The sequence below is a fragment of the Staurois parvus genome, unplaced genomic scaffold, assembly GCF_062004578.1.
Source record: "Staurois parvus isolate SC_StPar_1 unplaced genomic scaffold, SC_StPar_1.0 ptg001181l, whole genome shotgun sequence".
NCBI lineage: Eukaryota > Metazoa > Chordata > Amphibia > Anura > Ranidae > Staurois > Staurois parvus.
The window spans coordinates 570,529-595,312 of NW_028318977.1; the positions used below are offsets into that span (position 1 = coordinate 570,529).

Here is a 24,784-nt window from a genome sequence, read left to right on the forward strand (position 1 = left end):
GGGACAGACAGAATTGTTACTGAGTGCCAGAGAATTGTTACTTAGGGCCACAGAAACTTTACTTAGGGCCACAGAATTGTTACTCGCACAGACACAGAATTGTTACTCGCACAGACACAGAACTGTTACTGAGGGCCACAGAAACTTTACTTAGGGCCACAGAATTGTTACTCGCACAGACACAGAATTGTTACTCGCACAGACACAGAACTGTTACTGAGGGCCACAGAACTGTTACTTAGGGCCACAGAATTGTTACTCGCACAGACACAGAATTGTTACTCAGGGCCACAGAACTGTTACTTAGGGACAAAGAAACGCTAGTTAGGGCCACAGAATTCATACTCAGGGACAGACAGAATTGTTACGGAGTGCCAGAGAATTGTTACTCAGGGCCACAGAAACTTTACTTAGGGCCACAGAATTTTTACTCAGGGACAGACAGAATTGTTACTGAGTGCCAGAGAATTGTTACTCAGGGACAGACAGAATTGTTACTGAGTGCCAGAGAATTGTTACTCAGGGCCACAGAAACTTTACTTAGGGCCACAGAATTTTTACTCAGGGACAGACAGAATTGTTACTGAGTGCCAGAGAATTGTTACTCAGGGACAGACAGAATTGTTACTGAGTGCCAGAGAATTGTTACTCAGGGACAGACAGAATTGTTACTGAGTGCCAGAGAATTGTTACTTAGGGCCACAGAAACTTTAATTAGGGCCACAGAATTTTTACTCAGGGACAGACAGAATTGTTACTGAGTGCCAGAGAATTGTTACTCAGGGACAGACAGAATTGTTACGGAGTGCCAGAGAATTGTTACTCAGGGCCACAGAAACTTTACTTAGGGCCACAGAATTTTTACTCAGGGACAGACAGAATTGTTACTGAGTGCCAGAGAATTGTTACTCAGGGACAGACAGAATTGTTACTGAGTGCCAGAGAATTGTTACTTAGGGCCACAGAAACTTTACTTAGGGCCACAGAATTGTTACTCGCACAGACACAGAATTGTTACTCGCACAGACACAGAACTGTTACTGAGGGCCACAGAAACTTTACTTAGGGCCACAGAATTGTTACTCGCACAGACACAGAATTGTTACTCGCACAGACACAGAACTGTTACTGAGGGCCACAGAACTGTTACTTAGGGCCACAGAATTGTTACTCGCACAGACACAGAATTGTTACTCAGGGCCACAGAACTGTTACTTAGGGACAAAGAAACGCTAGTTAGGGCCACAGAATTCATACTCAGGGACAGACAGAATTGTTACGGAGTGCCAGAGAATTGTTACTCAGGGCCACAGAAACTTTACTTAGGGCCAGAGAATTGTTACTCAGGGACAGACAGAATTGTTACTGAGTGCCAGAGAATTGTTACTCAGGGACAGACAGAATTGTTACGGAGTGCCAGAGAATTGTTACTCAGGGCCACAGAAACTTTACTTAGGGCCACAGAATTTTTACTCAGGGACAGACAGAATTGTTACTGAGTGCCAGAGAATTGTTACTCAGGGACAGACAGAATTGTTACTGAGTGCCAGAGAATTGTTACTCAGGGACAGACAGAATTGTTACGGAGTGCCAGAGAATTGTTACTCAGGAACAGACAGAATTGTTACTGAGTGCCAGAGAATTGTTACTTAGGGCCACAGAAACTTTAATTAGGGCCACAGAATTTTTACTCAGGGACAGACAGAATTGTTACTGAGTGCCAGAGAATTGTTACTCAGGGACAGACAGAATTGTTACAGAGTGCCAGAGAATTGTTACTCAGGGCCACAGAAACTTTACTTAGGGCCACAGAATTTTTACTCAGGGACAGACAGAATTGTTACTGAGTGCCAGAGAATTGTTACTCAGGGACAGACAGAATTGTTACTGAGTGCCAGAGAATTGTTACTCAGGGACACATAATCGTTGAATTAAAGAGTATGTCAGACAACATGCAGAGGAGTGGCAGAGGAGGCAATTTTTTAGGAGCGAGCAGACGTGGCAGCAGAGGAAGGGGTCGAGGCAGCACTATTCGCAGCCAGAGGCCAGTGCTCCCGGTGTCATCGAGCGGTCGTGTCTCCACCGAGAACCCTGCCGTCATTGATTGGTTGGCTCGGTCGTCTTCCTCTTCCCAGGTCACCTCTGACACCTACAGCCAACGGTCGGTGGGTACGTCAGACACAACCGTTAGTTGGCATGGCCCGGGAGCAAGCCCACTGAAATCACATGTCCTCTACCTGCCCCTGTCCTTTGCTGTTCCCTCACCAAGCGAAGTATCGCATGCTGTGGGCTCAGCCCCACTGTACAGTGAGGAAGAGCTAACAGAGGGCGGTCAGGAACGGGGGGAGACATCGGCCTTTTCAGCAGCCAGGCGAAGAAGTACTGGCGAGGAGAGTGGCTCTGTAGCCGGTCTAGAGACAGGTCTGTCTCCTGACCCAGACGCAGCCGAGGGGGCTAGTAGTGAGGCGGAGACCGTACCTGATGATGAGGAGGTTGATCGCACTTGGCTGCCTCGTCGTCATCAGGCAATTTCTTCCGCATCATCAGGAGAAGAGGGTGCCAGCTTGGCAGCGAGCGAAACAGTCGGTGGGTTGCCCAGGAGGCAGCAGGGTCGCATCAGTGTCAGTGGAGCCAAACGGCCACGGAGTAGAGCACCAGCTCCACTGCAGCCTACCACCACGGCCAGTAGTGGTGCCGGTGCGCACGGAGGAAGTAGCAGTCAGCCAGTGAGGAGTAGCGGGGGCAAAGTTTCCTACTCGGTGGTGTGGCAATTTTTCGTCAAGCCGCCCGAGGAAGTAAACGTAGCCGTATGTCGACTATGTGGCCAGAAATGCAAGCGTGGCCAGGGGGCCCATGTTGGGACTACAGCGTTGCGTCAGCATATGCAGCGTCACCATTCGTTGGCCTGGGAAAACCGTGATAAAGATACGGCGGTTCTGCCTGCCCCAGCCCCCGCTCCATCACCCGCTCCGTTACTTGCTCCGTCACCCGACGTCGTCAATCACCCTCTATCAGCCAGTCAAGGCTCCAACACCTCTGCTGAGGGGAGTTGTCGCTCGTTGGCATCTTCCGCTCGTTCAGATGCTCCTTCTCCTGCTACTCCTCTTCTCGGATTCCGTCAACAGTCTTTCTTGGAATCCGTTTCCAAGAGACAACAGTTTGCGAGCACGCACCCGACGGTGCAAAAGCTGAACGTCCTCCTGTCCAAGTTGCTGGTGCTGCAGTCCCTCCCTTTCCAACTGGTGGACTCAGCACCTTTCCGAGAAATGATGGCTTGTGCCGCGCCGCGGTGGAGAGTGCCAAGCCGTCATTTCTTTGCCCAAAAGGCAGTGCCAGCCCTGCATTCACATGTAGAAGAGATGGTGGGCAAGTCTTTGAGCATGTCGGTCTCTGCCAAAGTGCACGGCAGCGCCGACGTGTGGAGCTGTAACTACGGTCAGGGACAGTACATGTCATTTACGGCCCACTGGGTGAACGTGGTGCCGGCACAGCCGCACCAGCAACTTGGACAGGTCACGACGCTTTTGCCTCCACGTTTGCACGTCCTTGGTCCAGCAAACATGTCCGCCTCTACCACCTCTTTTTCCGCCGTGTCCTCAGCCGCCACCCCCGTGCCAAGTCCCATTACCCGACCGGCATATCACATGTGCAGGGCGCAACGGTGTCACGCTGTGCTGCACCTGGTATGCCTTGGCGAACGTAGTCACACAGGGGAGGAACTGCTGAGTGTAATGAACAGAGAAATCGACAGATGGCTGTCTCCGCGCAAACTGAAAATCGGAACCATGTTGACCGACAACGGAAAGAACATGGTGTCTGCTCTGCGTCAAGGAAGGTTGTGCCATGCGCCATGCATGGCTCACGTGTTCAATCTGGTTGTCAAGCGGTTCCTAAAATCCACCATCCCACTGCAAGACATCCTTAAAATGTCACGTAAACTGTGCATGCATTTCAGCCATTCCTACACCGCAAAGAACACCCTCATTGAGCTGCAGCGGCAGAACGGAATTCCACAGCATCGCCTGATCTGCGACATTGCAACAAGGTGGAATTCAACCCTACACATGTTAGACCGCCTTTACGAGCAGCGAAAGGCCATCACCGATTTCCTGATGTTACAAGTGGATAAAGGTACTCCCCTGTGTAACTTAGATGTCAGCCATTGGCAGCTCATGCGTGACACCTGCCGCTTGCTCAGGCCCTTTGAGGAGGCCACGCTATTCGTGAGTCGGCAGGACTATGGGATGAACGACGTCATTCCTCTGTTGCACGTCCTGGAACAAATGCTGTTAACAATGGCTGGTCAGGGTGCGGTAGACGTGGCGCACAGATCTCAACGCCACATGACCCCTGTGGGGGCAGGACAGGAAGAAGAGGAGGAGGTAGAGGAGGACATTTGTGCTCAGGAATTATTGAGTGAAATGGGTGGTTTTTCCACTCAGCGGACAGGAGTGGAGGAGCAGGAGCATCTGGTAGAGGAGGAGGAGGAGGAGACAGAGGACCCAGACGCACCGTGGCAGTATGCTGTGGAGATGGAGGCAGGGAGTCCCTCGCATTCCTTGGCACAAATGGCCCATAGCATGCTCGGTTGCTTGCGTAGCGACAGCCGAATAATAACCATCAGACAGAGGGATGACTTTTGGCTGTCCACCTTGTTGGACCCTCGCTACCGGTCCAAAATGGTGGCCTTTTTCACACCTGCTGAGAGGGAGGCCAAAATTACGTACTATAAAAACCACCTATGTAGTCAGTTGGTCTCTGCCTTTGTGCGCCAACGGCCATCCTCAGACACTGTGGGCCCTGTGCGCTCGCGTTCCGCTGGCATGGCAGCAGGGGAGGGGTGGGGTGGTAGGAGCAGTGGCAGCTCCACCAGCAGCGGCTGCCTCAGTCTGCAGTCGATGATGAGTAGCTTTCTTCACCAGCGCAGTGAGGAAACTACTAACCAGCCGCAGCAGCAGCAGCAGCATCAGGTGGACCTGGAGCAGGAGCTCAAACAACAGGCTTGGGCCTACTTGGACAGCACCCTGCCAACCGAGGTAGACAATCCCCTTGACTACTGGGCAACGAAACTTGACCTTTGGCCCCAACTAGCTGAATTTGCCCTTGAAAGGCTGTCATGCCCGGCCAGTAGCGTGGCATCGGAGCGCGTGTTTAGTGCGGCAGGAGGTATTGTAACTCCGCGGAGGACACGACTGTCCACCCAAAGTGTGGAGAGACTCACGTTTGTGAAAATGAATCAGGCGTGGATTAGTCTGGATTTCAAACCACCAGTTCCTGACACAACTGACTAAATCCGCCATGAATCATGCATCAAACATGTGCCACTTTCAGGTCTCCTCACACTGCTGGTGTGTTGAATTTTTGGACATAGGGTGCTGCCAGATAACGGGCCTCCTATAGCTGCTGCCAGGCCCCTAATCTGCCATGGGCCCCTATATACCGCCTCCTCATGCTGCTGCTAGGTCCAGAGTCTCTCATGGGTCCCTGTACGGCCTCCCATTGCTGCTGTCTCCATCGCCACACTCTGCCATGTGCCACTTTCAGGTCTCCTCACACTGCTGGTGTGTTACATTTTTTGTCATAGGGTGCTGGCAGATTACGGGCCTCCCATAGCTGCTGCCAGGCCCCTAATCTGCCATGGGCCCCTATACCGCCTCCTCATGCTGCTGCCAAGTCCAGAGTGTGTCATGGGTCCCTGTACGGCCTCCCATTGCTGCTGTCTCCATCGCCACACTCTGCCATGTGCCACTTTCAGGTCTCCTCACACTGCTGGTGTGTTGAATTTTTTGACATAGGGTGCTGGCAGATTACGGGCCTCCCATAGCTGCTGCCAGGCCCCTAATCTGCCATAGGCCCCTATATACCGCCTCCTCATGCTGCTGCTAGGTCCAGAGTCTCTCATAGGTCCCTGTACGGCCTCCCATTGCTGCTGTCTCCATCGCCACACTCTGCCATGTGCCACTTTCAGGTCTCCTCACACTGCTGGTGTGTTGAATTTTTTGACATAGGGTGCTGGCAGATTACGGGCCTCCCATAGCTGCTGCCAGGCCCCTAATCTGCCATAGGCCCCTATATACCGCCTCCTCATGCTGCTGCCAGGTCCAGAGTCTCTCATGGGTCCCTGTACGGCCTCCCATTGCTGCTGTCTCCATCGCCACACTCTGCCATGTGCCACTTTCAGGTCTCCTCACACACTGCTGGTGTGTAGAATTTTTTGACATAGGGTGCTGGCAGATTACGGGCCTCCTATAGCTGCTGCCAGGCCCCTAATCTGCCATGGGCCCCTATATACCGCCTCTTCATGCTGCTGCCAGTTCCAGAGTCTCTCATGGGTCCCTGTACGGCCTCCCATTGCATCTGTCTCCATCGCCACACTCTGCCATGTGCCACTTTCAGGTCTCCTCACACTGCTGGTGTGTTGAATTTTTTGACATAGGGTGCTGGCAGATTACGGGCCTCCCATAGCTGCTGCCAGGCCCCTAATCTGCCATAGGCCCCTATATACCGCCTCCTCATGCTGCTGCCAGGTCCAGAGTCTCTCATGGGTCCCTGTACGGCCTCCCATTGCTGCTGTCTCCATCGCCACACTCTGCCATGTGCCACTTTCAGGTCTCCTCACACACTGCTGGTGTGTAGAATTTTTTGACATAGGGTGCTGGCAGATTACGGGCCTCCTATAGCTGCTGCCAGGCCCCTAATCTGCCATGGGCCCCTATATACCGCCTCCTCATGCTGCTGCCAGTTCCAGAGTCTCTCATGGGTCCCTGTACGGCCTCCCATTGCATCTGTCTCCATCGCCACACTCTGCCATGTGCCACTTTCAGGTCTCCTCACACACTGCTGGTGTGTTGAATTTTTTGACATAGGGTGCTGCCAGTTTACGGGCCCCCTATAGCTGCTGCCAGGCCCCTAATCTGCCATGGGTCCCTATATACCGCCTCCTCATGCTGCTGCCAGTTCCAGAGTCTCTCATGGGTCCCTGTACGGCCTCCCATTGCTGCTGTCTCCATCGCCACACTCTGCCATGTGCCACTTTCAGGTCTCCTCACACACTGCTGGTGTGTAGAATTTTTTGACATAGGGTGCTGGCAGATTACGGGCCTCCTATAGCTGCTGCCAGGCCCCTAATCTGCCATAGGCCCCTATATACCGCCTCCTCATGCTGCTGCCAGGTGCAGAGTCTCTCATGGGTCCCTGTACGGCCTCCCATTGCTGCTGTCTCCATCGCCACACTCTGCCATGTGCCACTTTCAGGTCTCCTCACACTGCTGGTGTGTTGAATTTTTTGACATAGGGTGCTGGCAGATTACGGGCCTCCCATAGCTGCTGCCAGGCCCCTAATCTGCCATAGGCCCCTATATACCGCCTCCTCATGCTGCTGCCAGGTCCAGAGTCTCTCATGGGTCCCTGTACGGCCTCCCATTGCTGCTGTCTCCATCGCCACACTCTGCCATGTGCCACTTTCAGGTCTCCTCACACACTGCTGGTGTGTAGAATTTTTTGACATAGGGTGCTGGCAGATTACGGGCCTCCTATAGCTGCTGCCAGGCCCCTAATCTGCCATGGGCCCCTATATACCGCCTCCTCATGCTGCTGCCAGTTCCAGAGTCTCTCATGGGTCCCTGTACGGCCTCCCATTGCATCTGTCTCCATCGCCACACTCTGCCATGTGCCACTTTCAGGTCTCCTCACACACTGCTGGTGTGTTGAATTTTTTGACATAGGGTGCTGCCAGTTTACGGGCCCCCTATAGCTGCTGCCAGGCCCCTAATCTGCCATGGGTCCCTATATACCGCCTCCTCATGCTGCTGCCAGGTCCAGAGTCTCTCATGGGTCCCTGTACGGCCTCCCATTGCTGCTGTCTCCATCGCCACACTCTGCCATGTGCCACTTTCAGGTCTCCTCACACACTGCTGGTGTGTAGAATTTTTTGACATAGGGTGCTGGCAGATTACGGGCCTCCTATAGCTGCTGCCAGGCCCCTAATCTGCCATGGGCCCCTATATACCGCCTCCTCATGCTGCTGCCAGTTCCAGAGTCTCTCATGGGTCCCTGTACGGCCTCCCATTGCATCTGTCTCCATCGCCACACTCTGCCATGTGCCACTTTCAGGTCTCCTCACACACTGCTGGTGTGTTGAATTTTTTGACATAGGGTGCTGCCAGTTTACGGGCCCCCTATAGCTGCTGCCAGGCCCCTAATCTGCCATGGGTCCCTATATACCGCCTCCTCATGCTGCTGCCAGTTCCAGAGTCTCTCATGGGTCCCTGTACGGCCTCCCATTGCTGCTGTCTCCATCGCCACACTCTGCCATGTGCCACTTTCAGGTCTCCTCACACACTGCTGGTGTGTAGAATTTTTTGACATAGGGTGCTGGCAGATTACGGGCCTCCTATAGCTGCTGCCAGGCCCCTAATCTGCCATAGGCCCCTATATACCGCCTCCTCATGCTGCTGCCAGGTGCAGAGTCTCTCATGGGTCCCTGTACGGCCTCCCATTGCTGCTGTCTCCATCGCCACACTCTGCCATGTGCCACTTTCAGGTCTCCTCACACTGCTGGTGTGTTGAATTTTTTGACATAGGGTGCTGGCAGATTACGGGCCTCCCATAGCTGCTGCCAGGCCCCTAATCTGCCATAGGCCCCTATATACCGCCTCCTCATGCTGCTGCCAGGTCCAGAGTCTCTCATGGGTCCCTGTACGGCCTCCCATTGCTGCTGTCTCCATCGCCACACTCTGCCATGTGCCACTTTCAGGTCTCCTCACACACTGCTGGTGTGTAGAATTTTTTGACATAGGGTGCTGGCAGATTACGGGCCTCCTATAGCTGCTGCCAGGCCCCTAATCTGCCATGGGCCCCTATATACCGCCTCCTCATGCTGCTGCCAGTTCCAGAGTCTCTCATGGGTCCCTGTACGGCCTCCCATTGCATCTGTCTCCATCGCCACACTCTGCCATGTGCCACTTTCAGGTCTCCTCACACACTGCTGGTGTGTTGAATTTTTTGACATAGGGTGCTGCCAGTTTACGGGCCCCCTATAGCTGCTGCCAGGCCCCTAATCTGCCATGGGTCCCTATATACCGCCTCCTCATGCTGCTGCCAGTTCCAGAGTCTCTCATGGGTCCCTGTACGGCCTCCCATTGCTGCTGTCTCCATCGCCACACTCTGCCATGTGCCACTTTCAGGTCTCCTCACACACTGCTGGTGTGTAGAATTTTTTGACATAGGGTGCTGGCAGATTACGGGCCTCCTATAGCTGCTGCCAGGCCCCTAATCTGCCATAGGCCCCTATATACCGCCTCCTCATGCTGCTGCCAGTTCCAGAGTCTCTCATGGGTCCCTGTACGGCCTCCCATTGCTGCTGTCTCCATCGCCACACTCTGCCATGTGCCACATTCAGGTCTCTTCACACTGCTGGTGTGTTGAATTTTTTGACATAGGGTGCTGGCAGATTACGGGCCTCCTATAGCTGCTGCCAGGCCCCTAATCTGCCATGGGCCCCTATATACCGCCTCCTCATGCTGCTGCCAGGTCCAGAGTCTCTCATGGGTCCCTGTACGGCCTCCCATTGCATCTGTCTCCATCGCCACACTCTGCCATGTGCCACTTTCAGGTCTCCTCACACACTGCTGGTGTGTAGAATTTTTTGACATAGGGTGCTGGCAGATTACGGGCCTCCTATAGCTGCTGCCAGGCCCCTAATCTGCCATAGGCCCCTATATACCGCCTCCTCATGCTGCTGCCAGTTCCAGAGTCTCTCATGGGTCCCTGTACGGCCTCCCATTGCTGCTGTCTCCATCGCCACACTCTGCCATGTGCCACATTCAGGTCTCTTCACACTGCTGGTGTGTTGAATTTTTTGACATAGGGTGCTGGCAGATTACGGGCCTCCTATAGCTGCTGCCAGGCCCCTAATCTGCCATGGGCCCCTATATACCGCCTCCTCATGCTGCTGCCAGGTCCAGAGTCTCTCATGGGTCCCTGTACGGCCTCCCATTGCATCTGTCTCCATTGCCACACTCTGCCATGTGCCACTTTCAGGTCTCCTCACACTGCTGGTGTGTTGAATTTTTTGACATAGGGTGCTGGCAGATTACGGGCCTCCTATAGCTGCTGCCAGGCCCCTAATCTGCCATAGGCCCCTATATACCGCCTCCTCATGCTGCTGCTAGGTCCAGAGTCTCTCATGGGTCCCTGTATGGCCTCCCATTGCTGCTGTCTCCATCGCCACACTCTGCCATGTGCCACTTTCAGGTCTCCTCACACTGCTGGTGTGTTGAATTTTTTGACATAGGGTGCTGGCAGATTACGGGCCTCCTATAGCTGCTGCCAGGCCCCTAATCTGCCATAGGCCCCCATATACCGCCTCCTCATGCTGCTGCCAGGTGCAGAGTCTCTCATGGGTCCCTGTACGGCCTCCCATTGCTGCTGTCTCCATCGCCACACTCTGCCATGTGCCACTTTCAGGTCTCCTCACACACTGCTGGTGTGTAGAATTTTTTGACATAGGGTGCTGGCAGATTACGGGCCTCCTATAGCTGCTGCCAGGCCCCTAATCTGCCATAGGCCCCTATATACCGCCTCCTCATGCTGCTGCCAGGTGCAGAGTCTCTCATGGGACCCTGTACGGCCTCCCATTGCTGCTGTCTCCATCGCCACACTCTGCCATGTGCCACTTTCAGGTCTCCTCACACTGCTGGTGTGTTGAATTTTTTGACATAGGGTGCTGGCAGATTACGGGCCTCCCATAGCTGCTGCCAGGCCCCTAATCTGCCATAGGCCCCTATATACCGCCTCCTCATGCTGCTGCCAGTTCCAGAGTCTCTCATGGGTCCCTGTACGGCCTCCCATTGCTGCTGTCTCCATCGCCACACTCTGCCATGTGCCACTTTCAGGTCTCCTCACACACTGCTGGTGTGTAGAATTTTTTGACATAGGGTGCTGGCAGATTACGGGCCTCCTATAGCTACTGCCAGGCCCCTAATCTGCCATGGGCCCCTATATACCGCCTCCTCATGCTGCTGCCAGTTCCAGAGTCTCTCATGGGTCCCTGTACGGCCTCCCATTGCATCTGTCTCCATCGCCACACTCTGCCATGTGCCACTTTCAGGTCTCCTCACACACTGCTGGTGTGTTGAATTTTTTGACATAGGGTGCTGCCAGTTTACGGGCCCCCTATAGCTGTTGCCAGGCCCCTAATCTGCCATGGGTCCCTATATACCGCCTCCTCATGCTGCTGCCAGTTCCAGAGTCTCTCATGGGTCCCTGTACGGCCTCCCATTGCTGCTGTCTCCATCGCCACACTCTGCCATGTGCCACTTTCAGGTCTCCTCACACACTGCTGGTGTGTAGAATTTTTTGACATAGGGTGCTGGCAGATTACGGGCCTCCTATAGCTGCTGCCAGGCCCCTAATCTGCCATAGGCCCCTATATACCGCCTCCTCATGCTGCTGCCAGTTCCAGAGTCTCTCATGGGTCCCTGTACGGCCTCCCATTGCTGCTGTCTCCATCGCCACACTCTGCCATGTGCCACATTCAGGTCTCTTCACACTGCTGGTGTGTTGAATTTTTTGACATAGGGTGCTGGCAGATTACGGGCCTCCTATAGCTGCTGCCAGGCCCCTAATCTGCCATGGGCCCCTATATACCGCCTCCTCATGCTGCTGCCAGGTCCAGAGTCTCTCATGGGTCCCTGTACGGCCTCCCATTGCATCTGTCTCCATCGCCACACTCTGCCATGTGCCACTTTCAGGTCTCCTCACACACTGCTGGTGTGTAGAATTTTTTGACATAGGGTGCTGGCAGATTACGGGCCTCCTATAGCTGCTGCCAGGCCCCTAATCTGCCATAGGCCCCTATATACCGCCTCCTCATGCTGCTGCCAGTTCCAGAGTCTCTCATGGGTCCCTGTACGGCCTCCCATTGCTGCTGTCTCCATCGCCACACTCTGCCATGTGCCACATTCAGGTCTCTTCACACTGCTGGTGTGTTGAATTTTTTGACATAGGGTGCTGGCAGATTACGGGCCTCCTATAGCTGCTGCCAGGCCCCTAATCTGCCATAGGCCCCTATATACCGCCTCCTCATGCTGCTGCCAGGTGCAGAGTCTCTCATGGGACCCTGTACGGCCTCCCATTGCTGCTGTCTCCATCGCCACACTCTGCCATGTGCCACTTTCAGGTCTCCTCACACTGCTGGTGTGTTGAATTTTTTGACATAGGGTGCTGGCAGATTACGGGCCTCCTATAGCTGCTGCCAGGCCCCTAATCTGCCATAGGCCCCTATATACCGCCTCCTCATGCTGCTGCCAGTTCCAGAGTCTCTCATGGGTCCCTGTACGGCCTCCCATTGCTGCTGTCTCCATCGCCACACTCTGCCATGTGCCACTTTCAGGTCTCCTCACACACTGCTGGTGTGTAGAATTTTTTGACATAGGGTGCTGGCAGATTACGGGCCTCCTATAGCTGCTGCCAGGCCCCTAATCTGCCATGGGCCCCTATATACCGCCTCCTCATGCTGCTGCCAGTTCCAGAGTCTCTCATGGGTCCCTGTACGGCCTCCCATTGCATCTGTCTCCATCGCCACACTCTGCCATGTGCCACTTTCAGGTCTCCTCACACACTGCTGGTGTGTTGAATTTTTTGACATAGGGTGCTGCCAGTTTACGGGCCCCCTATAGCTGCTGCCAGGCCCCTAATCTGCCATGGGTCCCTATATACCGCCTCCTCATGCTGCTGCCAGGTCCAGAGTCTCTCATGGGTCCCTGTACGGCCTCCCATTGCATCTGTCTCCATCGCCACACTCTGCCATGTGCCACTTTCAGGTCTCCTCACACACTGCTGGTGTGTAGAATTTTTTGACATAGGGTGCTGGCAGATTACGGGCCTCCTATAGCTGCTGCCAGGCCCCTAATCTGCCATAGGCCCCTATATACCGCCTCCTCATGCTGCTGCCAGTTCCAGAGTCTCTCATGGGTCCCTGTACGGCCTCCCATTGCTGCTGTCTCCATCGCCACACTCTGCCATGTGCCACATTCAGGTCTCTTCACACTGCTGGTGTGTTGAATTTTTTGACATAGGGTGCTGGCAGATTACGGGCCTCCTATAGCTGCTGCCAGGCCCCTAATCTGCCATGGGCCCCTATATACCGCCTCCTCATGCTGCTGCCAGTTCCAGAGTCTCTCATGGGTCCCTGTACGGCCTCCCATTGCATCTGTCTCCATCGCCACACTCTGCCATGTGCCACTTTCAGGTCTCCTCACACACTGCTGGTGTGTTGAATTTTTTGACATAGGGTGCTGTCAGATTACGGGCCTCCTATAGCTGCTGCCAGGCCCCTAATCTGCCATAGGCCCCTATATACCGCCTCCTCATGCTGCTGCCAGGTGCAGAGTCTCTCATGGGTCCCTGTACGGCCTCCCATTGCATCTGTCTCCATCGCCACACTCTGCCTTGTGCCACTTTCAGGTCTCCTCACACTGCTGGTGTGTTACATTTTTTGTCATAGGGTGCTGGCAGATTACGGGCCTCCCATAGCTGCTGCCAGGCCCCTAATCTGCCATGGGCCCCTATACCGCCTCCTCATGCTGCTGCCAAGTCCAGAGTGTGTCATGGGTCCCTGTACGGCCTCCCATTGCTGCTGTCTCCATAGCCACACTCTGCCATGTGCCACTTTCAGGTCTCCTCACACTGCTGGTGTGTTCAATTTTTTGACATAGGGTGCTGGCAGATTACGGGCCTCCCATTGCTGCTGCCAGGCACGTAATCTGCCATGGGCCCCCGTACCGACTCCTCATGCTGTGACGTTGCAACAAGGTGGAATTCAATCCTACATATGTTAGACCGCCTTTACGAACAGCGAAAGGCCATCACAGATTTCCTGATGTTAAAAGCGGATAAAGGTACTCCCTGTGTAACTTAGATGTCAGCCATTGGCAGCTCATGCGTGACACCTGCCGCTTGCTCAGGCCCTTTGAGGAGGCCACGCTATTCGTGAGTCGGCAGGACTATGGGATGAACGACGTCATTCCTCTGTTGCACGTCCTGGAACAAATGCTGTTAACAATGGCTGGTCAGGGTGCGGTAGACGTGGCGCACAGATCTCAACGCCACATGACCCCTGTGGGGGCAGGACAGGAAGAAGAGGAGGAGGTAGAGGAGGACATTGGTGCTCAGGAATTATTGAGTGAAATGGGTGGTTTTTCCACTCAGCGGACAGGAGTGGAGGAGCAGGAGCATCTGGTAGAGGAGGAGGAGGAGGAGACAGAGGACCCAGACGCACCGTGGCAGTATGCTGTGGAGATGGAGGCAGGGAGTCCCTCGCATTCCTTGGCACAAATGGCCCATAGCATGCTCGGTTGCTTGCGTAGCGACAGCCGAATAATAACCATCAGACAGAGGGATGACTTTTGGCTGTCCACCTTGTTGGACCCTCGCTACCGGTCCAAAATGGTGGCCTTTTTCACACCTGCTGAGAGGGAGGCCAAAATTACGTACTATAAAAACCACCTATGTAGTCAGTTGGTCTCTGCCTTTGTGCGCCAACGTCCATCCTCAGACACTGTGGGCCCTGTGCGCTCGCGTTCCGCTGGCATGGCAGCAGGGGAGGGGTGGGGTGGTAGGAGCAGTGGCAGCTCCACCAGCAGCGGCTGCCTCAGTCTGCAGTCGATGATGAGTAGCTTTCTTCACCAGCGCAGTGAGGAAACTACTAACCAGCCGCAGCAGCAGCAGCAGCATCAGGTGGACCTGGAGCAGGAGCTCAAACAACAGGCTTGGGCCTACTTGGACAGCACCCTGCCAACCGAGGTAGACAATCCCCTTGACTACTGGGCAACGAAACTTGACCTTTGGCCCCAACTAGCTGAATTTGCCCTTGAAAGGCTGTCATGCCCGGCCAGTAGCGTGGCATCGGAGCGCGTGTTTAGTGCGGCAGGAGGTATTGCAACTCCGCGGAGGACACGACTGTCCACCCAAAGTGTGGAGAGACTCACGTTTGTGAAAATGAATCAGGCGTGGATTAGTCTGGATTTCAAACCACCAGTTCCTGACACAACTGACTAAATCCGCCATGAATCATGCCCCAAACATGTGCCACTTTCAGGTCTCCTCACACACTGCTTGTGTTTTCAATTTTTTGACATAGGGTGCTGGCAGATTACGGGCCTCCCATAGCTGCTGCCAGGCCCCTAATCTGCCATGGGCCCCTATATACCGCCTCCTCATGCTGCTGCCAGGTCCAGAGTCTCTCATGCCATGTGCCACTTTCAGGTCTCCTCACACACTGCTGGTGTGTTCAATTTTTTGTCATAGGGTGCTGCCAGATTACGGGCCTCCTATAGCTGCTACCAGGCCCCTAATCTGCCATGGGCCCCTATACCTCCTCCTCATGCTGCTGCCAGGTCCACAGTCTCTCATGGGTCCCTGTACGGCCTCCCATTGCTGCTGTCTCCATCGCCACACTCTGCCATGTGCCACTTTCAGGTCTCCTCACACACTGCTGGTGTGTTCCATTTTTTGTCATAGGGTGCTGGCAGATTACGGGCCTCCCATTGCTGCTGCCAGGCCTGTAATCTGCCATGGGCCCCCGTACCGCCTGGTCACGCTGCTGCTGGGTCCACAGTGTGACATGGGTCCCTGTACCGCCTCCCATTGCTCCCACTCTGCCATGTGCCACTTTCAGGTCTCCTCACACTCCTGCTGGTTTCCATTTTGTCATAGGTTGCTGGCAGATTACAGGTCTCCCATAGGTGCTGCCAGGCCCCAAATCTGCCATGGGCCCCCGTACCGCCTCGTCACGCTGCTGCTGGGTCCACAGTGTGACATGGGTCCTTGTACCGCCTCCCATTGCTCCCACTCTGCCATGTGCCACTTTCAGGTCTCCTCACACTCCTGCTGGTTTCCATTTTGTCATAGGTTGCTGTATGGCCTCCCATTGCTGCTGCCTCCACCGCCACACTGTGGCTCCAAACACTGGTTTTGGCCCCGTGACTGGCCAAATGAGTGAAGTGTGCGGTGATTCTAAGATCGACGGCACTCATCTGCATGTCATACTGAGTGACAGTATTATTTCTCTTCCCCAGCAGACTCCAAGGGCATTTAAATTAAAGGTACAGTGTTCTGCACTAATATTAAGTCTCTCTGAAGCCTAGAAACACCCTTTTTTAAGTTAAATTCACAGCGAATTTATTCGACTCGAATCGAATATTGTCCACGAATTCGCCGAATCAGTCGAATCGAATTTTTCATTTCTTCGCTCATCTCTAGTTAGGGGCCATGTTGTTAAGGATAAGGGTGTTGGTTAAGGGTTTAGTTTGTTACGGTTAGAGATTAGAGTGAAGGTTAGGGGATAGGTTGTTGGGGTGAGGGTTAGGGGCCATGTTGCTAAGGATAAGGGTTTTGGTTAAGGGGTTAGTTTTTTAGGGTTAGGGATTACAGTGAAGGTTAGGGGATAGGTTGTTGGGGTGAAGGTTAGGGGTCATGTTGTTAAGGATAAGGGTTTGGGTTAAGGGGTTAGTTTGTTAGGGTTAGGGATTAGAGTGAAGGTTAGGGGATAGGTTGTTGGGGTGAGGGTTAGTGGCCATGTTGTTAAGGATAAGGGTTTTGGTAAGGGGTTAGTTTTTTAGGGTTAGAGATTACAGTGAAGGTTAGGGGATAGGTTGTTGGGGTGAGGGGCCATGTTGTTAAGGATAAGGGTTTGGGTTAAGGGGTTAGTTTGTTAGGGTTAGGGATTAGAGTGAAAATTAGGAGATAGGTTGTTGGGGTGAGGGTTAGGGGCCATGTTGTTAAGGATAAGGGTTTTGGTTAAGGGGTTAGTTTGTTAGGGTTAGGGATTAGAGTGAAGGTTAGGGGATAGGTTATTGGGGTGAGGGTTAGGGGCCATGTTGTTAAAGATAAGGGTTTTGGTAAGGGGTTAGTTTGTTAGGGTTAGGGATTAGAGTGAAGATTAGGGGATAGGTTGTTGGGCTGAGGGTTAGGGGCCATGTTGTTAAGGATAAGGGTTTGGGTTAAGGGGTTAGTTTGTTAGGGTTAGGGATTAGAGTGAAAATTAGGAGATAGGTTGTTGGGGTGAGGGTTAGGGGCCATGTTGTTAAGGATAAGGGTTTTGGTTAAGGGGTTAGTTTGTTAGAGTTAGAGATTACAGTGAAGGTTAGGGGATAGGTTGTTGGGGTGAGGGTTAGAGGCCATGTGTTAAGGATAAGGGTGTTGGTTAAGGGGTTAGTTTGTTACGGTTAGAGATTAGAGTGAAGGTTAGGGGATAGGTTGTTGGGGTGAGGGTTAGGGGCCATGTTGCTAAGGATAAGGGTTTTGGTTAAGGGGTTAGTTTTTTAGAGTTAGGGATTACAGTGAAGGTTAGGGGATAGGTTGTTGGGGTGAGGGTTAGGGGCCATGTTGTTAAGGATAAGGGTTTTGGTAAGGGGTTAGTTTTTTAGGGTTAGAGATTACAGTGAAGGTTAGGGGATAGGTTGTTGGGGTGAGGGTTAAGGGCCATGTTGTTAAAGATAAGGGTTTTGGTAAGGGGTTAGTTTGTTAGGGTTAGGGATTAGAGTGAAAATTAGGAGATAGGTTGTTGGGGTGAGGGTTAGGGGCCATGTTGTTAAGGATAAGGGTTTTGGTTAAGGGGTTAGTTTGTTAGAGTTAGGGATTAGAGTGAAGGTTAGGGGATAGGTTGTTGGGGTGAAGGTTAGGGGCCATGTTGTTAAGGATAAGGGTTTGGGTTAAGGGGTTAGTTTGTTAGGGTTAGGGATTAGAGTGAAGGTTAGGGGATAGGTTGTTGGGGTGAGGGTTAGGGGTCATGTTGTTAAGGATAAGGGTTTGGGTTAAGGGATTAGTTTGTTAGGGTTAGGAATTACAGTGAAGGTTAGGGGAGAGGTGCAAAGCACGTTACAGCCAAATATTCATGTGTTCCTGCACCAGCCACACCATTGTTCACCAGAACTTACCATAGTACCTGGCTCTGTTTGGGGAGAGGGTATTATCCATTCATTGTCAAAGGTTGATGTCATTATTGTTGCAGGGGTGACGGATGTGAGGTTGGTGGATGGGCCTCATTCCTGCTCTGGACGGGTGGAGGTCTGGTATAAGAAGAAATGGGGCACGGTGTGTGACCAAGAGTGGGACCTGTCTGATGCAGAGGTGGTGTGTAGACAGGTTGGCTGTGGTCCTGCAGTGCAGGCACCTGGTGGAGCACAATTTGGCCCAGGAACTGGAGACATTTGGCTGGAGAAGGTGTTCTGCAGTGGTACAGAGACTGAGCTATCACATTGTGGGGCTGTGATGTCAAAGAAGAACCTCTGTGTCCACTCCCAGGATGCTTCCGTCATATGTAAAGGTCAGTGAATTCTAGACATTGTACGTGAAACTCATCCTCTACCTCGAATTTCCTGAGAGTCATTTTCATCTACTAACGTGTCAGCTCTCCTCTCCTGCATGTCTCTGGAATTTTGTTGTTTTATTATCACTTTACTTTTTCACAAAGGTGAATTGTGTGACTCTCTCCTTCATAGAAGCGTATATATAAATATACTGCACATACATATATACTATATATATATTCACACTAAATTGCCAAAAGTATTAAGCCAGCCCTCCAAATCATGTGATTCAGGTGTTCCAATCCCCTCCATGGACACAGGTGTAAAATATCAAGCCCCTAGGCATGCAGACTGCTTCTACAAACATTGGTGAAAGAATGGGTCGCTCTCAGGAGCTCAGTGACTCCAAGCGTGGTCCCGTGATAGGTTGTCACCTGTGCAATAAATCCATCCGTGACATTTCCTGGCTACTAAATATTCCACGCTCAACTGTTAGTGGGATTATAACAAAGTGGAAGCAACTGGGAACAACAGCAACTCAGCCACCAAATGGTAGACCACATAAAATGACAGAGCGGGGTCAGTGCATGCTGAAGCGCACAGTGCGCAGAAGTTGCCAACTCTCTGCAGAGTCAATAGCTAAAATCTACAAACTCCATGTGGCCTTCAGATTAGCACAACAGTGGGTAAAGAACTTAATGGAATGGGTTTCCATGGCCAAGCAGCTGCATCCAAACCTTACATCGCCAATTGCAGTCCAAAGCGTTGGATGCCGTGGTGTAAAGCACGCTGCCACTGGACTCTAGAGCAGTGGAGACGTGTTCTCTGGAGTAACCAATCACGCTTCTCTGACTGGCAATCTGATGGACTTGTCTGGGTTTGGTGGTTGCCAGGAGAACGGTACTTGCCTGACTGTATTGTGCCAAGTGTAAAGTTTGGTGGAGGGGGGATTATGGTGTAGGGTTGTTTTTCAGGGGTTGAGCTTGAACCCCTAGTTCCAGTGAAGGGAACTCTTAAGGCGTAAGCATACCAAGACATTTTGGGAAATTTCATGCTCCTAACTTTATAGGAATAGTTTGGGGATGGCCCCTTCTTGTTCGAACATGACTGTGCACCAGTGCACAAAGCAAGGTCCATAAAGACATGGAGGAGCCAGTTTGGGGTGGAGGAACTTGACTGGCTGCACAGAGTCCTGACCTCAACCCCATAGAACACCTTTGGGATGAATTAGAGCGGAGACTGTGAGCCAGGCCTCCTCCCCCGACACCAGTGCCTGACCTCACAAATGTGCTTCTGGAAGAATGGTCCAACCTTCCCATAGACACCCTCCTAAACCTTGTGGACGGCCTTCCCAGAAGAGTTGAAGCTGTTATAGCTGCAAAGGGCGGGGCCAACTCAATATTGAACCCTACGGACTAAGACTGGGGGGCCATTAAAGGTCATGTGTGTGGAAAGGCAGGCGGCAGGATACCTTTGGCAATATAGTGTATATATATATATATATATATTTTTTTTTAATCATATATATATATATATATATCATCATATATATATTTATATATATATATATATATATATATATATATATATGATTAAAAATAGGGTCCCATCCTGGTGATAGCAACTAAAGCTTGATCTGATTATGTCATCTGGGTGGCACAGTGGCTAAGTGGTTAGCACGTTTGCCTGGCAGTACTGGGGTCGCTGGTTTAAATCCCAACTACAGCACCTCCTGCCTGGAGTTTGCATGTTCTCCCTGTGCCTGCATGGGTTTCCTCTGGGTACTCTGGTTTCCTCCCACACGCCAAAGACATGCTGGAAGGTGAATTGGCTCCTGTCTAAATTGTCCCTAGTATGTGTATGTATGAATGTGAGTTAGGGACCTTAGATTGTACACCCCTTGAGGGTTAGGGACTGATGTGAATGTACAATATATATGTAAAGTGCTGCGTAAATTGATAAAGCTATATAAGTACCTGAAATAAATAAATATCAATAAATACAAATAGATTTGGTTGGAGATGGGTTTACAATGCATATGAGATTAACCAGGCTTCAGAGTGCGTTATACAGGGGGGACACATGCCTCTCTCTTGCTCAGTCAATTGTACACAGGAGGCCTCCAAACATGTTGGGAATAGAAACTAATATCAATACAAATCTAAAATTTCAATCATTATATCAGAATTGTATCCAAAGTGGGTTTTTTTTAACTAGTGGAAGTTAAATTTGATCAGCTGGTCAATCTGCACATCAGGCATCTCTGCCCCTGGTGGCTGCTGTGTAGTAATATATGGAGAATACGGGAATGAAGGAAGGCACAGTGGGACTGGGGATGGAAGGATCTCCCTGCTGGGGTAATAGTTTACAGTACAAACCCAGCGGGAGAGAAACCCCACTTTGGAAAAATGATAAAAAAAGGTGAAATTTAAGTTTTATTTCAACCTTAACTTTTTCGGGGCCTTAACCACTTCCTGACCGACCGTTGCATATAAACGGCCAGACGGTGGCAGTGCAGGGTCAGGTGACCGTTTATAAATGGCCTCCCCGCACCCTGCTTGTGCGCGCTCCCTGGGAGCGCACAGCACCGCGATCCGGTGCCCGCTGTGTCCTCCGGACACAGTGAAACACCGATCGTCGGACGGGACCTCTGTGCGAGGTCCCGATCATGTGATCACTGATTGGCCAATCAGTGATCACATGCAAAGTAGTAAGCAAGATGTCACTTGTGACATCATTGCTTACTATGTGTGAAATCTGTGAATGATCACAGAGGTCACATGGTGACATGGTCACATGGTGACAAGCTGTGACCAATCACAGCTCACTCTGTACTTCTCAATGAGTGCAAGAATGCAGACAGAGAGAAGGAGAAATGATTGCTTTTACATCCTATATGGATGTAAAAGCAATCAGTGTAAAAAAAAAAAAAAAAAATCCTCATCACCCCCCACAAGTAGTACAGTGTCACCATGGTGACACTGTACTGCTAGGGTGACAGTATGTAAAAAAAAAAATAAAAAAAATAAAAAATAATAATAAAAAAAAATAAAATAAAAATGTAAAAAAAAATGTTTAAAAATGATACATTTTTGGTTATAAACTAACTTGGATTTTTTTTTTTTTACTAAAAAGATAACAGAATGAATTTTGGCCAAGATTTATGATGGAATATTATTTATTTGCAAAATTTTATAAAAATTTTTTTGGGACTTTTCCATTTACATAGCAAAAAAAATAAAATCCCAGCGGTGAATAAATACCACCAAAATAAAGCTTTATCTGTCTCAAAAAAATGGTAAAAAATTCATATGGGTACAGTGTTGCATGACCGCGCAATTGTCATTTAAAGTGTGATAGCGCTGAAAGCTGAAAATTGCCCTGGACAGGAAGGGGGTGAAAGTGTCCGGACTGGAAGTGGTTAAAGAAGAGATCTGCTCCATTCTCCTTGTGGGTTTCAGTTTCTCAAATTCTTCCAGGGAGGTGTTTTTTTCTTTTAAGATGAGGTGACTGGAGGGAATGTTATGTCTTTTCTTCTTCTGTATTTTATTTTTCTATGCAGATTATATTTCCTTTATAAAATAATGTATTGGTGTAGCAGGAGGTTGAATAAAGACACCCGCCCAGACCCCGGCTTATAGAGATGCTGGTGGGCATTGGAGGATGTCCCTAAACTGGACATCATCTCCAATTTCAAAGCATGGGGGTTGCGCTCAGCTCCATTCAAGTGTACTCCTTGCTCCCCTTTCCCTCTCTCCTTTGCAGCAAGGATTTGCATTGAAGCTTCTGACTTCCAGACTCGGCTCCACCCCTGAGCTTCCAATCCACCTTCCCCTGAGGAAATCCTGCAAAACCCACATGTTTGCCTCCTAAACCTACACATCTGCCTGATCTGCCTGTAGAGAGGTCCTGTCACCCCTACATCTAATAGTGGAAAACTCACATTTGAACCCAGTGAGTCAGTGGGCCAAGTGCAATCTGGAAATTGAATGGCTTTTTAAGAGAAGTTCAGAATTCCTGAAAAAACAACAAAAAAAAGACACTCATCTAGGTGAATGGATGCAGCATCGGTCTGATGCTGCATCTGTCCCACGCTGGCTCCAGACCAAGAACTGAGCGATCAAACACCGCTGATTGCTCAGCTCTCAGTCTTCAGGCTGCAGACAGCTGTTGACCATAGTCACTGGAGCGCTGGGCTGTGCAGGAGGTGGAAGCAGCTGGATTAGGCCCTCAGCGAGCCAGCTTCCAGTCCAGGCATCTGGGTGGATCCCGACTGTAAAGTCGGGATCTTTCCCAGGCCTGGGTCGGCTTTGTGATGTCAGGCAACCATTGGTGTATTTAGGTTTTGGGCTGCCCTAGGCAAGACAAAAATCGTCTGCCCCAACGGACACCAACCAACACCCCTGCCCCTCTCATGGAGAAAAGCTGACATTGACCAACAACACCCCTGCCCCCCACCTGGGAGAGCCTTCCACTACCCTCCGGGCCATAGAGAGAAAGACACTAATCTTCATTTCCGTACATCCCCGGAAATGAGAGTCAGGCTTTACATACACCATTAAGCAGCCCACAGCCTCTCTCGGATCCCACTTGGTTCCCATGGAGCACGTATCCCTTCTTTCATCCCTTCATCTGGGGAGAGGTGCTGCCCCCCTGAAAAATGCCACCATAGGCAGGTGCCTTGTTTGCCTTGCAGTAAATACTCCCCTGCAGCCAACAATGAGCTTTAGCCCGCTATCAGCTGAAAACTGGTCACAGGAGTGAAGAATGAACTGCACTCCTGTGACCAGGGGCAGACTGACAACTCATGGGGCCCCCGGGCAATAGGAGATCATGGGGCCCCTGCGTCCTTGCCCAAACTCAAAAAAGCCTATGAAAAAGGTACCAGGGGCATCTCATGGGGCCCCCTACTGACCCCGGGCCCTCAGGCAGTGCCCGAGTTTCCAAATGGTCAGTCCGCCCCTGCCTGTGATCCATAGGAGAAGTTCAGCCAAAAAAGGTGGCAGTTGTGTGATACAGGGAAGATCATACCTTTTACCAGACAGTGCCAGAGTGCAAACAGGGGAGTGGAACATATTTACCTTGCTGAACCTGCTAATAAAGCAATATTTAGCCATGAGGAGTCAGGCCATTAACAGGCTGTAAGCCAGGCTCCACCCCCTAGGAGCCTTCAGCACCTGAGAATCAACTACTGCTGTAACAACCTTCTTAACAGGTTAACCTGTCATGTTTGATGTGACACTCTGGTCCTTCCATAGACACAAAGGGCTAATTTTTTTGGGGGGGGGGGCTTACAAATCCATCCATACAAATGCCATTGTTTCGCCCAGAGAAGCCCAGAAATGGATTGTGGTAATAGTAGCACATTAGGTCTTTTGGGTGTTGGTCTCAGGACAGAGGAGGTTGTTCATTTGGGATTGGAAATTGAATGAAATAATGATTAATTATTTTGCTCTTTATATATACGTATATATATAGATATATTTTTTTTAATGTTTTCACAGAAAAGGAGCAGGTCTAGCGGAGAGGGAGGTAGATGAATCTCGTCTTCCGTGTTCCTGGCAGCATTGTCCCATCTCTTCTACACATTGTTCCACCCCGTACACCTGGCTCAGCAACAGCTGGCTACCAGGCCACAGAAAACAAAATATCCGAAATTCTCCAGGAAATAGCTGACCATCTGATGACTTATACGTCTTTCTGTCACCCCAGCTTCACCTTTACCTGCTTCTCATAGGTCACCGTGTGCTCCCCGCATTTCTGTCCAGCACTCTCCTGAGCAGCAAGTGTCTTCCAGCATGCTGGATATTTACAGAATTATGATCAATGTTCTCAATTCTATTCTTATCTGTCATCTGAACTCATCAATAATGGTTCCCAAATACAATCACACAATGATGGGACACTACCAGGCAATCTGCAGTCTTTCTGGAGGATGGAAAATGCTGTAACACCTAGAGGCCAATGGACATGATGGGACTTATTGTTCTCCAGTATCCGGAAGGCGATCGGCGCTGCTATTCCATCTACAAACTTACAGCCACCCAACTAAAATAAAATTCCTGCAGAAGGAACTCTTGGGGGCAATTTTTGGGGAAAACTCTTCCACATTAAAAGCCATTGGATGGTCGCTTTCTGTACGACTCGTATTATTGTCCTCTCTGCAGTTGCAGCATTGCAAGGTTTTGGGGTGAGGAAAGGGTTAATTGCCATCCTTCTCATGATATATATGAGGCATGGAGTCCCCAATGTGTCAATCAGATGGGTGGGGTGGGGACAGGGGCAGACTGACAACTCATGGGGCCCCCAGGCAATAGGGGATCATGGGGCCCCTGTGTCCTTGCCCAAACTCAAAAAAGCCTATGAAAAAGGTACCAGGGGCATCTCATGGGGCCCCCTACTGACTCCGGGCCCTCGGGCAGTGCCCGAGTTTCCAAATGGTCAGTCCGCCCCTGGGTGGGGATGCAGAGTGT

General features: G+C 51.2%; 1 protein-coding gene across 2 annotated transcripts in view; it reads left to right on the top strand.

Annotated features, from left to right (window-relative positions):
* Window positions 1-24,441, top strand: part of LOC149438544 (antigen WC1.1-like) — a 50,793-nt gene extending 26,352 nt beyond the window's left edge. For both annotated transcript variants that reach the window (XM_089659668.1, XM_089659669.1), the window contains 2 exons: window positions 18,014-18,328; window positions 23,816-24,441. In XM_089659668.1, coding sequence (XP_089515794.1) covers window positions 18,014-18,328; window positions 23,816-23,832 — 332 coding nt within the window. In that variant the 3' untranslated portion in view covers window positions 23,833-24,441. The remainder of the gene's footprint in view (window positions 1-18,013; window positions 18,329-23,815) is intronic.
* Window positions 24,442-24,784: the final 343 nt, after the last annotated feature.